Consider the following 15,886-nt stretch of genomic DNA (forward strand, 5'->3'; position numbering starts at 1 on the left):
GCGTCGGACTGGATCGCGTCTTGTCGAGCAGCGGCGGAGGCGGCGGAGACATAGGGTTCAGAAGCCCCGCCGTCAAGGCGGAGTTGAACTTCGTGAAGCTCGAAGGGAAATGCGGCTCACGCGGCGAGCCATACCCGTTCGCCGCAGTCGCCGGGGTGAAATCCATCGCCGGAGTAATACTACTGGAGGAGAAACGGATCCTGAACGACGAAATCGGAGTTGGGTCGGATCGAACTGCCGGGTAGTGACGTAAGTCAGGGAACTGAGGAGGGAAAAAAGAAAGGGAGTAAATCGGGTCGGGTAATCGGGTCGAGTAACGGGAGCCGTCGGATGTAACCTTGACCCGAGATTTAGAGGTGGTTGCGAGTCTTGTGACTAGTAGTACCAGAAGGTATAAATGCGATGCTTAGAACTTAGTGCAGATTTTTGAATTTTTTTGAATATATAATATTGTTTTCTAATCATGTATTGTAATTTAGTGGATGGGCTTTTATCGCTATGAACTTATCGTAAAATTAAATAATTAATGGTTATTATTACGAGGAAGAAGGTATGCGTCAGTGTACACGGAGATACACGTGTATATATATATGTAGAGGAAAAAATGTTTTCGATACAAATAAGATGATCATTTGCTCATCGAACTCATCATTGTCGGATAAGGCATGGGTACCAACAATTTAAATTTATTTACCTGAATTTTGAATAAGCTTGTTCATATTTGCATATAATGATTCAGGCAATTTTATTTTATTCTTTTACCATTTTATTTTTTCTGAATGATTATAATTTAGATTTTTGTTGTTCATAAAAATAAACTGACAAGAAACACTATTTTTTTTACATAGTTTTAAAAAAATTAGCTTAACCAATTTGAATTAAATGTTATTTATTTTGTTGTGAATAACGTAACAAATAATTTCTTTTCTTTTGTTTTGAAAGGGTAAAATTGATTTGGTGAGAGACAAGTCAATGATTAAAGTGGGCCTTGAGAGTGGGCCCAGAAGGCGGGACCCAGGCCCAATTGCTCGTCATCCACGACACTGTCATTGTATTTTTTTTTTTTTTTGGAGTCTTGTGCTGCAGAGAGATAATGATGCGAGAAGAGGACCACATTATTCAGAATTTCTCTCTCACGAACACTCGTCAGTAGGCTAAATTTATATTATATGTGTTGAATTTGGACGAAACTAAAACGATATATATGTGTGTGTGTGTGTGTGTGTATATATATATATTGTCCCTATTGTAAAAAGGTAATGCATTTGTTGTTTTGTTTTATTTCTTGAAAATTTGTTGGCATGTACAGACTTCATATTCAGCGCATAAATTTATTATAACAAAATGTAAAAGTTTAATTTTTTTTATGAAATGGGTCGTCATCTGTCATTGGGTTAGAATTTGGCACATCCAATTTAAATTTTGACTGCTTTGGACGTTTGATATAAATTTTGGGCTATTCTGCTTTAGACTAATGGGCCGAATTTGATAAAACAAAGTTCAATTACGCAGAAGCCCATATTATTTGAAGAAAAATAAATAAATAAAAAGATCAATACTTGTACTAAAACGTGGGTCCAAATTGATGTGGGAAAACGATCTAAGCATAAGCCCATAATATATATATATATATAAGTAATTTGTCATTTTGTGCAGACATTACCTGTTAAATAACATATCATATCAGTTTAATTTAAAATTGAAATATGTTTTGTAATTTATTAAAAATATATATATACTTTATATAATGAAATCTATATATTTAAAATGAATTTGATTTTTCTCTCCGAAAGAAATGGAAAAAAAAAAGACAGAGAAAGAAAAAAGGAAAAGCCATGTGGTCCAAGTCAGTATTTTCAGTCATGACCAATCATTAACATATTGCGACATTTTCCTATTTTTAGGAAATTACATAAAAAAAAAAGTTTATTGCAAGCGATAATAATGATAATCATAATACAATTTTGCAATTTAATGTGTACCTACCACTTCCTTTATAACAAAAAAATCGTTGTTAAATCTTGTTTTCCTCAACATTGAGTTAGTAATTGGTCTTAACATAACATGTAGATTAAATTCTATTATGTGGAACATATATATAAATATAATTTAATATTAATGTTAAAAATATAGTCTGTAATTGGTCTGTTTTATTTTATCTAATGATGCATATATATAAATATATGTATGAGAATCTTCAATTGATCCGTGTCTAACAAATCTCAAGATATTTCTCGACAATTTAATCATTTTTATTAATAAACAAGCTGAAATACTACTTTTTACAATATCTTTTACAAATTTATACGTGGTAATCCATTTTAGAGTTTTTGGAAAGTAATTAAAATGTTGATCTAAATATTTAAATTGGAATAAATTAAAAAAGGTGTTGACATAGTGATGACGTGGAAAACAACTAGAGAAAAGCAATAATGATTTAAATAATTAAAAATCTGATTAGCTTTGGTTGGGCTTGCCGCCAAAACGACAGCGTCTGACATGCAAAACTCTGAGGAATTTTACAGTATAGCATGTTCTCTAATAATTTACTTTTTGAAAAAAAAAGAAAAACAAGTGTTTTCTCCGTACATATGGTGGGAATACACACACACGCATATATGTATATATATATTCTAGATTTAAATTAATAGATCAAGGACGAAAGATTATTATAAATCATTGGAAAAATAATATTTTCCTACACCAATTTAGTAAAATGTGACCTTTTCCTACACGAATTTTAAATTTGACGAAAACTTACACTATATTATAAGATGTCCCAAATCTATACACGAATTACCCAATTTTTCTGCAATTTACTACACAATCCGAAACAGTGTTAAAATGTCTGTTAATTGATGATGTGGAAGGCCACATGGCAGCTGACGTGGAAGGCCATGTGGAAAATTTTACCACGTCAGCACGCCACATCAGATTTTCAAAAAAAATATAAAAAAATAAAAAATTCAAAAAAATTTAAAAAAAAATCAAAAAAATTAAAATCGAAAAAAAAAAAATACATATATATACATATATACGTACAAACATATATAAATACATATACATATATACATGTATATATATAAACATATGCAATACATATATATATTGTATATATATATACATACATACATATATGTATGTATACATATAAAATATAAAAAAATACATGTATATACATATATCTATACGTGTATATGCATATATATTTATATCTATATACAAATACAAATATAAACATATATACTCCTATGTATTAATATATCTATATATACATACAAAATAAAAAATATACACATATATATACATGCATCTATACAAATATATATATATACATACGTACAAATATATTTATATATACATAAATTTTTAATTTGATATACAAGTATATATTTATATATACATAAAAAAATAAAAAATACATATATATACATATATGTACATACAAATATATTTATATATACACAAATATATGTATGTATATAAATTTGTATAGATATATGTATATATATGTGTATATTTGTTATTTTGTATGTATATATAGATATATTTATACATAAGAGTATATATATTTATATTTGTATTTGTATATAGATATGAATATATATGCATATATATATAGATGTATGTATATATGTATTTTTTTATTTTGTATACATATATATATATGCATCGTATATGTTTATATATATATACATGTATACATGTATATGTATTTATATATATGTATGTGTGTATATATAAATATATTTGTATGTATGTATATGTATATATGTATTTTTTTTTTATTTTTATGTTTTTTAATTTTTTAATTTTTTTTGAAAATTTGACGTGGCGTGTTGACGTGGCAAAATTTTTCACGTGACCTTCCACGTCAGTCGCCACGTGGCCTCCGTTTCAGATTGTGTAGTAAATTGCAGTAAAATTAGGTAATTCGTATATAGATTTGGGATATTTGTTAATATAGTGTAGATTTTTGTCAAATTAAAAATTCGTGTAGGAAAAGGTCACATTTTACTAAATTGGTGTAGGAAAATGTCATTTTCCCTAAATCATTTTCATTCTTAAAATATATAAATATTTTAAACTGTGCCCAACAGAAATACATAACATACACATATGGTATATATATATATATATGGTCTATATTTATCTTTATTTATTTTTATGTATAACTAGATGCTCGTAAATTGAGTAATTTTGTTGAAGCATAAGATATCTTTATTTTTGGTTAATTTATTTATTGACGTGAATGATTGTTATATTCATGCCCAGAAAGGGATAATCATGGTTGGATTTAGCTGGCCTACCTGTTAATATGTCTCTTAATAGTTCCAAAAACTGCCAGTTAGTGAAATATACTGGAAAATGATATGCCTCGTTTCTCCATTTTAATACGCCTTTTGACGCTTCCCCTCTCTATATACACACACTCTCATACATATATATATATATATATATAGCATGTGTGTGTGGATATATATATATACACACACACAAACAAGAAAGGAGTTAATGGGTGAATGTGAAATGTTGGAAGAGAAGATGGGGAGAGTGTGTGTGGGTCACTGGTGCTTTGGCACTTTCAGACATTTTAGTCAGATCGCCATATGACTATGGCTCTCTCTCTCTCTCTCTCTCTATATATATATATATATGTATATACATACACACACAATGGTCCATTACTATATGATATATGGTGTTTAATTAGGAATTTGAAATGAAATTTGAAATTGAAGAGCTAAATCTACTGTTTTATATATTATTCAGATGATTATATACACAGTTAGGTAGATATATGAAGGTTATAAATACAAGATGAACTCATGCATGCACGAGAGCCATTTAGGGTTACACAGTTTTTGTTCTTATGTTCACTTTAATCATCCATGTGAATGGAGGATCCTCTTCATGGGGACCAATATTCCAATGCATGCATGTCTCTGGAAAAAAAAAAAAAGACATCTATATATATCTCCACGTGCGATAAATTTATATGTACATCTATAATTGTTAAAAAGGGAAAATTCTAAATAAATAAATAAATTTATTCAAATCAAGTTATGAATACATGAATTTTTTATCTAACAAAAAATATATCAATTTACAATTTTTTTCTCAAATTCCTATACAAAAAAAAAAATCCCATATCAAATATGTCTTTTATCTTTTGATTTTTTGTTGGGGAGGCAAATTTGACATTATTTTTGGCCAACTATTTGTGTGTTTAAAATGTATATTATATTATTACGTGGATATTGTCCATATAATGAAGGACGGACGGAGACAAATATGACGTTGAAATTGCACTAAATAATAATAAAAAAAATCAGAGACCGTGTCTTGTCATTCTTTTCAATATTCATTTATGCTCTTTAGTGACTTTGATTCGTGGAACCATCCAAAGCCATTTAATCCTTTGCCCCCACCATGTTTTTCTCCACATTTCATAAGCTTTTTTTTTTCCACTAGATTTTTCATTTTCCAAAATCATGATATTTCAATTTAATTAGAATTTTGAAAGAAAATCACTGGATTTAGTGATTTATTGAAAAGGTTTGTAGGCGAAAATATATTTAGATATCATCAAATATGTTTTAGGTGTAACCATATACCACAATTTGTTGTACTCATTACTAGAAAATGATGAATTAAGGATGAACAAATATTTAGTGATAAAAAAAATTCAAAACACATGGAACAAAAAAAAAAACTTAGAAAGAATACCACAAGAATATATTAATATCCGACGTATAGACGCATATATATACATCATACATGTACTCACATCTCCCCACTTTCCATCTTGCCACACTATCACCTTTTCGCACCTCTTTCTCTCTCTAGCGGCGGAGCTATGGGTTTTCCGGTGGGTTACACGGAGCTTCTCCTTCCGGGATTCTTCCTTCACGCGCTCTCTTTCTTGGGTTTGATCCGAAAATTAATTTCCACCGTTTTCCGGGTTATGGGTCTACACGATTTCCTCGAACCCAACATTTCATGGCCCGACCCGCCTCCGTTCTCCTCCTCATCCTCCGCCACGTGTCTACCGGAATCATGCTTATTTCCGGAGGCAAAGCTAGCCGGTGAGATCTTACCGGTGGTCAGATTCTCGAACCTGAACCGACCCAGCTCCGGGTCCGAAAGCTGCGCCGTTTGCCTGTACGAGTTCGAGGACGAAGACGAGATCCGACGGCTCACAAATTGCCGACATATATTCCACCGGAGCTGTCTGGACCGTTGGATGATGGGTTACAATCAGATGACGTGTCCACTTTGTCGTACGCAATTCATTCCTGATGATCTTCAAGAGGCTTTCAACCAGAGGATTTGGTCTGAATCAGGAGTTTCTGATCAACTCCTCGGCGAGTCTTATTAGACCTTTTTCTTTTCCTTTTTTTTTTTGTTTTTTTTATGATTTAATTCCGAAAAATGGGAACATATTTTCATTTTCTTCATTTTTTAGATATTTTTCTTGAGAGTTTCTTTCGAGTTTGGTTCCTGGATGAATGTAAATATATAACATTAGTTGGCAGCTTAAAAAAAGAAAAAGAACAAAAGGTAAGATCCATCCATTGGGGGAAAAAAATTAAATAAAAATTTGGAGTTTGATCGTCTTGTGTTGTGTCTTGAAACAAAAAAAAAACGCATGTTTAATTAGTTGTAATGTTTTGAGAGATTCAATTGGTTTTCTTGTCACTGGAGAGAAAAATGCAAGCAGAACACAAAACCCTAAAGATTAAAAAACATATATGTATGTATATATATATATGTACAACTATATATATGCGGATAAATCTCTAGGTGAGTTGGCAAGGAGCATGGTCAACATACCGAGAGGTTGGGGGTTCGACTCCTTACCCGCTTACCTATCGTCTGTTAGTTATGGCTGATTTACCTCCCACGCGTGTGTTACAGACTTGTGCGTGTGGGCTTGGGTTTACTCGGTCAGCGCGTCCGAAGGGTAGCAGCCGGGGTTTCCAATGTATCAAAAAAAAAACTATACATATGCAATTGTCGCGTTGTGTTTGTCTGAATGCTAATACTCATCCTGTATCACGTTTGCACGTTTGATTATGCCAAAATCATAGAATCATTCGAGAGATCTTGTGAATTCAAACCCGAATTTCGATTTTTCATAGTCTTCTATTATCTCACGTTATATATATCCCAACACATGAGGGCAAGTTGGATTTGTTTCAAGAGTAGGGTTTAATTAGAGTTTAGGACAAGTTAGATGCCCTCTTCACTTCAATGGCCCCAAACCCTAAACCAATCCATTTCTTTTTCACGATACATATATAGACCACCAAAAGCCGCATTTAACCCATCAAAAAAGATAGTTTCATCCAACATCAACGTGACAGATTTCCCAATATGACTTTGCTTCACATCCAAATGAGAGCCATTCGGCATTGCGAAACTTGCGTTGAATTATACATCCTTTGGTATTGTGTTCGAAATCTTACCCAAGATGGTTTTCTCGGGTAGCTGTGGAGGATTGTTCTTCAATAATGTTTTAATTTAATCTATTATTTTTTCATGAAAAAAAATTGTCATTTAGACAACAATATATAGTAAAACTTCAAATATTTTCGCTTCCTTTATACAAAAAAAAAATCTTTTTGCTTTCTATAACCTCGTTTACTTTTGAAAAAAAGTTATTTTTTGGTATTTGGTGTCCTGGACCAAAGTCAAAACTAATACTGAGATCGGAAGTCAGCCGAATAATTTGGAATATACATCTCCTCTCTAATCTTGAAATTCGAATTCGGACAGAATATACGTTTTGCTTATTCATTTCACCGGTTGATCTAACCAAATTTTAAAAAAAGTTGGATAATTCACTTCCGAAAATGAATTATTGTCCCGCTTCGAAATCCGCATTATTCACAATAAATTAACAATACACACACAAATATATATATATATATATATATATATATATATATACACGGACACACGCTTATATATATATATGATACTATATATGTATTTGCATGTGTATGCACTCCTCTTTTTTACAATGTAGTCTCCAAGTTATATTTTTACTGTACATGTTGAATTTAAAATTTTCAATGTAGACTTTAACATTTTTTAATGACAAATTTAATTAGCATTTCTGTACACCTTTTAAATTATTTCACATTATTTATTGGTATAATTAGAGAGTTGACTATAACACATTGGGCTGTATAGCGTTTTGGGCTCATTTGCTCAATCACTTCGATATGCAAAGTACCTTTTAAGCAACCCTTGCCCAATAAGTTTCTTTCAATTTTGTTTGGTTTAAAATAAATTTGTACAAATTTTATAAGCATGCATCTAATTTTTGGATATTTTGAAAAATCAATATAAATATTTAATTTCTCTATATCATGTTTTTTTTGTTGAACTTCTTGATATCATGTTTAAAAATATAAATTAGGAATAAATTTTTTTATTATATTTAATCTTTTCGTTTGCAATTTTTTGGGCCTCGTACGTTACGTTTGTTAGATATTTACTGTTGTCAGAAACTTTTAATGATTTACTTTTGTCTTCCAAGATATTAATAAATTTTATTTTTAAAAAAGGTCAAAATCAGTTGTATTATTTTTGGATTTTATCTCACGTATATTCTAGGATATAGCTCACTGTAATCTTTTTTTTTTTATCTACAAACGTTTTTTTAATTTTTTTCCCACCAACATGTTAGAATTAGATTCTAATAGTAAAATTTTTAATAACAAAAAAATAAAAAGGTGAATATAAAATTTATCTTTTGCTGACATCACGTAAGCAAAAGGGTCAAGTGGCTTTCTGTATGAATACATCGAAAAGAATCATATTTAAAAAAAAAGGAATCAGGTCAATATGTAAAAAAACCTTATTTCGGGCTGATTAAGAACATATAAGAAATCAGAGGACTTGTACGTAAATTTCAATTTTTGCCGTTATATATGCATACGTCGGCCGCCAGGCAAAGAGCCGAGACCTGTCGCGTCTTGTTTCTGAAACAGAGGAACTCACAAGAAAAAAAAAAATCTTTTTTTTTGGGTAAAATTTTCATTAAATAAACAGATCACGAGTGTCACTTGTGTTCTGCTTCCGTTTCATTACACACACAAAACAAAAACAGAACAGAACCGAACCGAACCGAGTTTCCTTTTGTTGTTCTCTGTTTCTTGTCTTCATCATCCGAGAATCTTTTAGAGCTTTTCAATGGCGTCTGATCTTTATATCTTCGGTGGTGGTTCATCGTCTTCCTCTATCTGCCGCCATTCAAGCCCAGAAATGTTTTCTTCAGACACAACGGTAGCTACAGATCTTCCATTTCTCCGCAACAACGACCTTTACCCTTCTTATCTCGATGCTCTCAACTCGATCACCGACAACAGTTACAACCCAGTTGATGAATCTCTCTGTCTTTTCGACCATTTTGCTCCTCCTCTTCTGTCTTCATCCCCTCCAAGTCACCAGCTCGAATCCCTGACGCTGTCTCAGCCAATCCACTCGAATTCCGCCGTTTTTTCAAATGGGTTTCAGGATTTCTCCGGTTTCGGCATCTCCGATGTCAAAACGGAGCTGTTCTTCGATGCCTCTGGCTATAACCAGACAGGGGCGGCGGCACTAATGGCGCGAAGCTACAGCGCCGTCGAGAATGTCGGGAAGTATATGCAGAGGAGCTTCAGCAGCAACTCCGTCGAGGCGAAACCCGGTTTCCAGTTCAATTATCCTCTGGTGGAGCCATCAAATCTCCATAACCAGACCTTGAGCTCGCCTGAAAACGGGTTTTTATCTGGTCACATGCGACGAGTTTGCAGCACGGGAGACTTGCAGGTCACATCTTGTCCCCTGTTTTTCAATGTTCTGTTTCTTTCTTCCTCGGATCGCGTCTAACATCAGACTGAAATTATGAAATCTAGAAAGATGATATTCGATTAAAATCTAAATAGTTTCAGTTTGGTGTTAAAAAGTTTCGAAATTTGAGCAGAGATACGATACAGAGAACATCAACACAAGCATTCTGTTCGGTTCTGTTCTGTTTCAGATGTGTTCTTCACTGTTCTGAGCTCCACGTATGTCTGTTTTCTTACAATTGCATTGAAAAATTTCTTTTTTTTTTGTTTGTCGTAACAATTTTGCAGAGTACGATAAGGAATTTGGCAAGTCAAAGGTCGTATTCGAGTGAGAACTCGTCGTCTCCATTCACCGAGGAACCAAACTTCAGAATTGGACGTTACAGCGTCGAAGAACGGAAAGAGAGAATCTCCAAGTACAGAGCCAAACGTACCCAGAGAAACTTCACCAAGACCATCAAGGTGTGTGTGTGTATATATATGCTTACATACATGTTTTTGTTTGATTGTAATAATGAATTGTTATTAATTATTATTATTATTATTTTAAATAGTATGCATGCAGGAAAACGTTGGCGGACAACAGACCGCGTATACGTGGCAGATTCGCTCGAAACGACGAAGCAGCAGAAGATACCCTCAAGACCTCTTCTTCTTTTGTGAGGGACGACGACGACGACGATCTTTGGGTATAATCTCTATAAAAATTCTCATTTTTCTAAATAAATCATGGATTTTTTTTAAAAAAGGGAACGAAAAAGATTGATATTTAGCAAATATTTTGGACAATCGTTGGAGAATATTGCTATAGTGTATATATATATGTATATATGCTGGGCTCGACCAAAAGATATACGTGGAAGTCCATTCCATATATAAATATCAGCCAAAATAAAAAGGAGTGCCACGGAGGCGTGGGAAAATTACAAAAATGCACGCAAATATCATATATTCACAATTGGAATCTGTATAGAGCCTACAAAACGAGCCAAGTTCAATCATATATAATATTATATATATATATATATACGCATTATTTATTTTTATATATATATTTAATGTGTTTAAATTGTTGTTGCAGAATTTGGATGAGCAGGAAGCTTTTGTGGGGAGCCTCGTGCAGCAATACGCAAATTCCTTGTTGTGAAATTTGAAACAAAAAAAGAAAAAGCTAAATGGTTAGAGATGGAAGACAAATTCGCAGCTGCGGAAAATCATTAGACAGTAGCGCCGATATCATATTTCTAATAGATAATTTCGAATCATATATTATGCGTGCTATTCGATTATCTTTCTTTCAGATGTATTGGTTTGGAGAGATAATTGTATTTATATGATTCGATTATATCTGTTAGTTGTATTATATCGAATCGAAATCAAATTCAATAATAAAATATTTTTTCAGGAAATTATTATATTAATATAAGTCAGTGGGTGGAATTTTTTTTTTTTTTTTTCCATTTGAGAGCTGAAGTTGCAGTTTTAAATTTTAAAGGGATTCGTCATTTGTCCTTTTATATATGAATATAAATAAATGAATTTATAATAAATCTCTCCCATTTCACAAATCTTTGACCCCAAAAGAAGATTCTGTTCTGTCTCTCTAATGCTAATTTATAAAATTCTTGATTAGTGGAGGGAACATTGGTTATGCTCTTTATTCAGAGGTTCAATTAATATGAAAAATAACCCCAATCTGCCTAGTCATATATTGGAGGATAAAAGCTCCCTATATGGTATCAAAATTAAATTGAAATAATTAAAATAATATTTGATCAAGTGATTTTGCACATCCATTGTATATATGACTCTACCAAACTTCACGCCGTTTGTCGAGAGGGATGTTGAACTTCTAGCCGTTTTCCTTTCTCTACGCAACATCAATCAGTACGAATGGATACAAAGAATAAATACGCAACATAATTAACACAATGAATACTTACAAATATATTACTTCTTATAGATAATATAATTCAAGGCATCCGTGTATCTAACAGCGGAATAATCCTTAATTTGTTGTTTTTTTTTATATGGTTGTACAACATTTGATACAAAATTAAGATATTCTTCATCCAAAAGTAGATGACTCAATCGGTAAGGAAAAAAACAAAACTCTTTCTCAATCCGGATTCGAGTAATCACTTGGAGTGGTCTATTCATATGAATTTTCTTCATCTTTTGGAAGATATAGTGTAACGACCCACGACCGCTACGAACGTTGAAACTGTCTTCACATAACAACACAGGACTTTCCACCGTGTTTTGTCCTTATTTTTACGTATATCGAGACACTTCCCACTAGATCACCCATTCTGAAATTGCTTCAGAGTTAACACGCTTAATTTTGGAGTTCTCTCGAAATAGTCAACCGAAAAGGTAGGTGTACCTTGTTGGTATGAGTCCAACTAATTCTTTTATGTTATCTTTATATCATATAGTCCAACTCATATTAGTCATTGGATCTCTCTCATTCGGGTGAGTTTGATTCATTCATATATCTCTTTTGCCTTAGTGGTACTCGGAGAGCCGCTCCTTGATCGTGTCATCACACCGACGAACACTCTCAACATTCATCATAGCTCGGGATATCACAAGTCCACCAGTTTCCGTTTGGTTCGTCCTCGAATCACACTGTGCTGGGAGACTATCGACTCTGATACCATATTAAAGTAATCGAATTAAATCTGAATATAAAATAAAATAGCGAATATAAATAATTTTTTTAGAATTTTTTTAATGAAAAATATTTAATCCAAATAAAAAATTAATAGAAAAATAATATAAATATAATTTTACAATATAATTTAAAATATATGTGTATAATAGTACATTTAAAATTTTAAAAAAAAGCATTAACCTAACATATAGACTATAGAGCAAGTTGCCAATTAAATTATCAACTTGTTGGTTGATAAAAGCTTCTTCTTTCAAGTTCATTGGTTACCCGAAAAGGAAATAAGATCGAATATGATCCTTACGAACATCCTTATGTTAGATCTTTATATATATATATATATATTAGGACAAGAGAATACACCGCCAAGTATTCCCTCAATATGACGCATTGGGGGGATCAATCTTCAATACGCAATAGCTTATAATATTTGTGAATCCCACATAATTTTGTATTTAAAATATCATATAATTCAATTTCCTCTGTATGGTTTGAACTATAATGATATTTATCAGGGAATATGTTTCACTCTTCATATTTTTGATTTAGTTTATTTTGATATATATTGTATTTTCGATCAAATATAGTTGAAATTAAACTATGATTTAATTTGGTTATATCCGATTTTTTCCCCAAATTATGTGGATAATTTATCTCGTATTCGTTTACATATATTTATAACAGAAACAAATATTACAAGATTTTTGGTCATTTAAACTATATAATATCAACTGTTTATACCATTTCATTGCTTTTATTTTTTATTTTTTATTTTTTATCTTTGATAAGGATTTCGAATAATCGTAAAGGTAAAATTGAATAATCAATTTTAGTTTTATTGTTTTAGAAAATAAAATTGAAATACATATTATATTTTGGTCTAAACTGAAATCAATCAACTCTCATGAAACACTTGCAATTACAAAAAAATAAAAATCCAATAGCTTATACATACATACACACACACACACACATACATATATATATATATATATATATATATAGCATAATATCGAAAAATCTACCTGGGTTATGAAAAAGAATCTCAAATATAATATGATTATGTATAGTTTTCCGTTGATCAGTCCACTATTTTTCTTATAGGTTTTATAGTGCATATACTTTATAAAATTAAATTATCGCGATAGTCTTGCTAAGAAAATGTAAGTAATAAGAAAACAACGTTAGAGAAATTGCATTTGATATCGTCTTCCTCTCTTATTGCATCAAATCAACGAGGAAGTAATAAATAGCCACTGAATTCATGATCCCCGGGAGTACAAAACATACAATCAATGTATGGAGGCGTTGACCTTTAAATTTAATCATTATATGAGTTGACCTTTGAAATTAATTTTCTAAATAATTAATTCTTTTATTTTTTTCCATTCTGTGTTGATATGAGATTATTTTAGTAATGTATTTTCTATTAATGAGCAACAAAAAAAATGTATAATGTGGAGCCAATAAAAAACGAGAAAGTAGAAAACCTGTAACACTTCCAGGGCTAGCGGATTCATTCTTACAATGGAAATAATAACTTTTTTATTTTGGACTTTTCATATTCAAGAAAAAAAAAAATTGTGAGTGATGTCAAATCTAATAAACCATTATTATTATTATTAACAAAATAGACAATTGAGATGAATATTAAATAGGGTTTCATGATTCATCAATTTTTCCTTGAGTCATTTTTTGTTTAACCTTTTTTAGATTTTATAGAAATCAAAATAGTGTTTAGATTTTATTCGATTTAATCCAATTTGAATTTACTTTTGTTAAACAAATATTTAATTCTAAAAAATCTATATTTTCCATCAAATAAAAGATAATTATATTTTTAGTACAGATATAATTATATTATTTAATTTTTTAAAATCTCTGATAAGGATGTCACTGTCCTAATATCCAATATAATATTTATACATGCCACTGTCCTAACATCCACTTTTTCTTTCGTTTTTATGTTTTCCCTTATTTCTACACACAAAAAAAAAAACTGTTGGTATCTAATTTCTCTGACAAAATTCAGAATTCAAATCAACTGTGAATTTCATTAGCTATTTCTGAAAAAAAAAATCAATGGGAAAATTATTCTCAATTTGTTTGTTTTTTTTAATTATTCCCTTCTTTTCCAATTCCTTTTTTCATGCTTATAAAAAGCTGACATTTTCCAATAATTTCAATATAATATATAATGTATGTACAAGATATTTGTTTATTTATTCGTAATGTTGTTTCAAAAATGGGGCAAGAAAGTAAGGTTCTCTAGTCTGTTTACACAGAATATTAGAAAGTCCATACTCATGGGAAGACATCTGGACATTTTTCAATAATATCAATTTTACGCCGAATATATATATATATATATATATATTTTAGAAAATAATTAAAGAGAAAATAGATATTGTATAAGATTTTTGGGATATAAACTATTAGATATTCTCGGCCAATCATAACATGTTTTTTATGTAATAGAATCTATGGAATATGGTGTTCGTGTCATATGTCTGCGTTTTATAAAAACTTTACATAAATAAATCATTGCAAAAAAAAAAAAAGAGAGAGAGAGAAGATCAACATGCGATCGCTTCTATATTTTCCATGTAAGCTTAAGAATAATAAAAAAACACAGGGTTTTATGAAAATATTAGCAAAAAATTGAACGAATTTCGAAATTTTTTTATAGAATAAGAAATAGCATTATGGTTATGTATAGATTTAATCCAAAATTTATTTATAATGTAGCATAAAATTATTTAAATCTATAGTTTTACATTAGATTTCTATTCATTTGAATACACATTAGCTAAATGTCAGTTGGAAATATGGATATTTTTCAAAAGAAACGATTAGTTTGGTAATCTAAAACCCTTTATCATAAGAATATCAAATTCAGTAACCAATGTTTTTTAAAATATAAAAAGAATATAATTCAAATGAAAGATAATTATTTTTGTGATGTATAATTTGATTTAATTTCCAGGTTAAAAGAATCCAAATGCGATTCTTCTTTCATGTGAAAATTAGTTAATGGGAAAAAATAGTGAAAAAAGGATCCTTATAATATTGGATCATGATATAATCAACTAACCAAAGCATGATTCCGAAATTTTATCTTTTTGACCACCTCTTTATTATATTTCAATTAATTAATTTATGTCCAACCAGACATTGCTAATTACATTTGTTGTTTATTATATATCGCATTATTACGCGGAATTAATTCATGACTCACTCATCCATAGTGACAAGAGCATCTATATCGAGTTGTTCTGTTATCTTATTTTTCAATTTTCAATTCATAATAATAAATTTAATATATATATATATATATATATATATTCTCATTGACCCATGTGTTCAC

The 15,886-nt window shown here is 30.6% G+C and overlaps 4 protein-coding genes across 5 annotated transcripts in view; 3 read left to right on the forward strand and 1 right to left on the reverse strand.

Moving 5' to 3' along the window:
- LOC104825249 (BTB/POZ domain-containing protein At1g63850) overlaps positions 1-376 on the reverse strand; it is a 2,588-nt gene extending 2,212 nt beyond the window's left edge. The window contains exon 1 of the mRNA XM_010557549.2: positions 1-376. Coding sequence (XP_010555851.1) covers positions 1-166 — 166 coding nt within the window. The 5' untranslated portion in view covers positions 167-376.
- Positions 377-4,515: 4,139 nt separating this feature from the next.
- LOC109116379 lies at positions 4,516-4,722 on the forward strand. The gene is given in 3 exon segments (XM_019201639.1): positions 4,516-4,554; positions 4,556-4,619; positions 4,715-4,722. Coding segments are annotated over 3 exon segments (111 nt in total).
- A 1,054-nt stretch (positions 4,723-5,776) lies between these two features.
- On the forward strand, positions 5,777-6,623 carry LOC104817866 (E3 ubiquitin-protein ligase RHA1B-like). Its single transcript, XM_010547230.2, has one exon. It carries the CDS (start codon positions 5,861-5,863, stop codon positions 6,380-6,382), a length of 522 nt encoding a protein of 173 aa, XP_010545532.1. The 5' UTR covers positions 5,777-5,860; the 3' UTR covers positions 6,383-6,623.
- A 2,368-nt stretch (positions 6,624-8,991) lies between these two features.
- Positions 8,992-11,003, forward strand: LOC104817876 (two-component response regulator-like APRR1). 2 transcript variants are annotated; one of them, XM_010547241.1, is made up of 4 exons: positions 8,992-9,825; positions 10,134-10,307; positions 10,400-10,534; positions 10,927-11,003. In XM_010547241.1, exons 1-4 carry the CDS (start codon positions 9,208-9,210, stop codon positions 10,990-10,992), a joined length of 993 nt encoding a protein of 330 aa, XP_010545543.1. In that variant the 5' UTR covers positions 8,992-9,207; the 3' UTR covers positions 10,993-11,003. The 2 variants fall into 2 exon arrangements, with proteins under 2 accessions (XP_010545543.1, XP_010545551.1); XM_010547249.1 differs by having other exon boundaries at positions 10,411-10,534.
- The last annotated feature ends 4,883 nt before the right edge of the window (positions 11,004-15,886 follow it).

This window comes from Tarenaya hassleriana, unplaced genomic scaffold, assembly GCF_000463585.1.
Source record: "Tarenaya hassleriana unplaced genomic scaffold, ASM46358v1 Cleome1, whole genome shotgun sequence".
Taxonomy (NCBI): domain Eukaryota; kingdom Viridiplantae; phylum Streptophyta; class Magnoliopsida; order Brassicales; family Cleomaceae; genus Tarenaya; species Tarenaya hassleriana.

Bases quoted from the DNA above. Each gene is read 5' to 3' on its own strand.
- LOC104817866 (XM_010547230.2), top strand. From the start codon at position 5,861: ATGGGTTTTCCGGTGGGTTACACGGAGCTTCTCCTTCCGGGATTCTTC.
- LOC104817876 (XM_010547241.1), top strand. From the start codon at position 9,208: ATGGCGTCTGATCTTTATATCTTCGGTGGTGGTTCATCGTCTTCCTCT. The intron at 9,826-10,133 runs GTCACATCTTGT...ACAATTTTGCAG, and splicing joins GCAGCACGGGAGACTTGCAG to AGTACGATAAGGAATTTGGC. The intron at 10,535-10,926 runs GTATAATCTCTA...TTGTTGTTGCAG, and splicing joins ACGACGACGACGATCTTTGG to AATTTGGATGAGCAGGAAGC.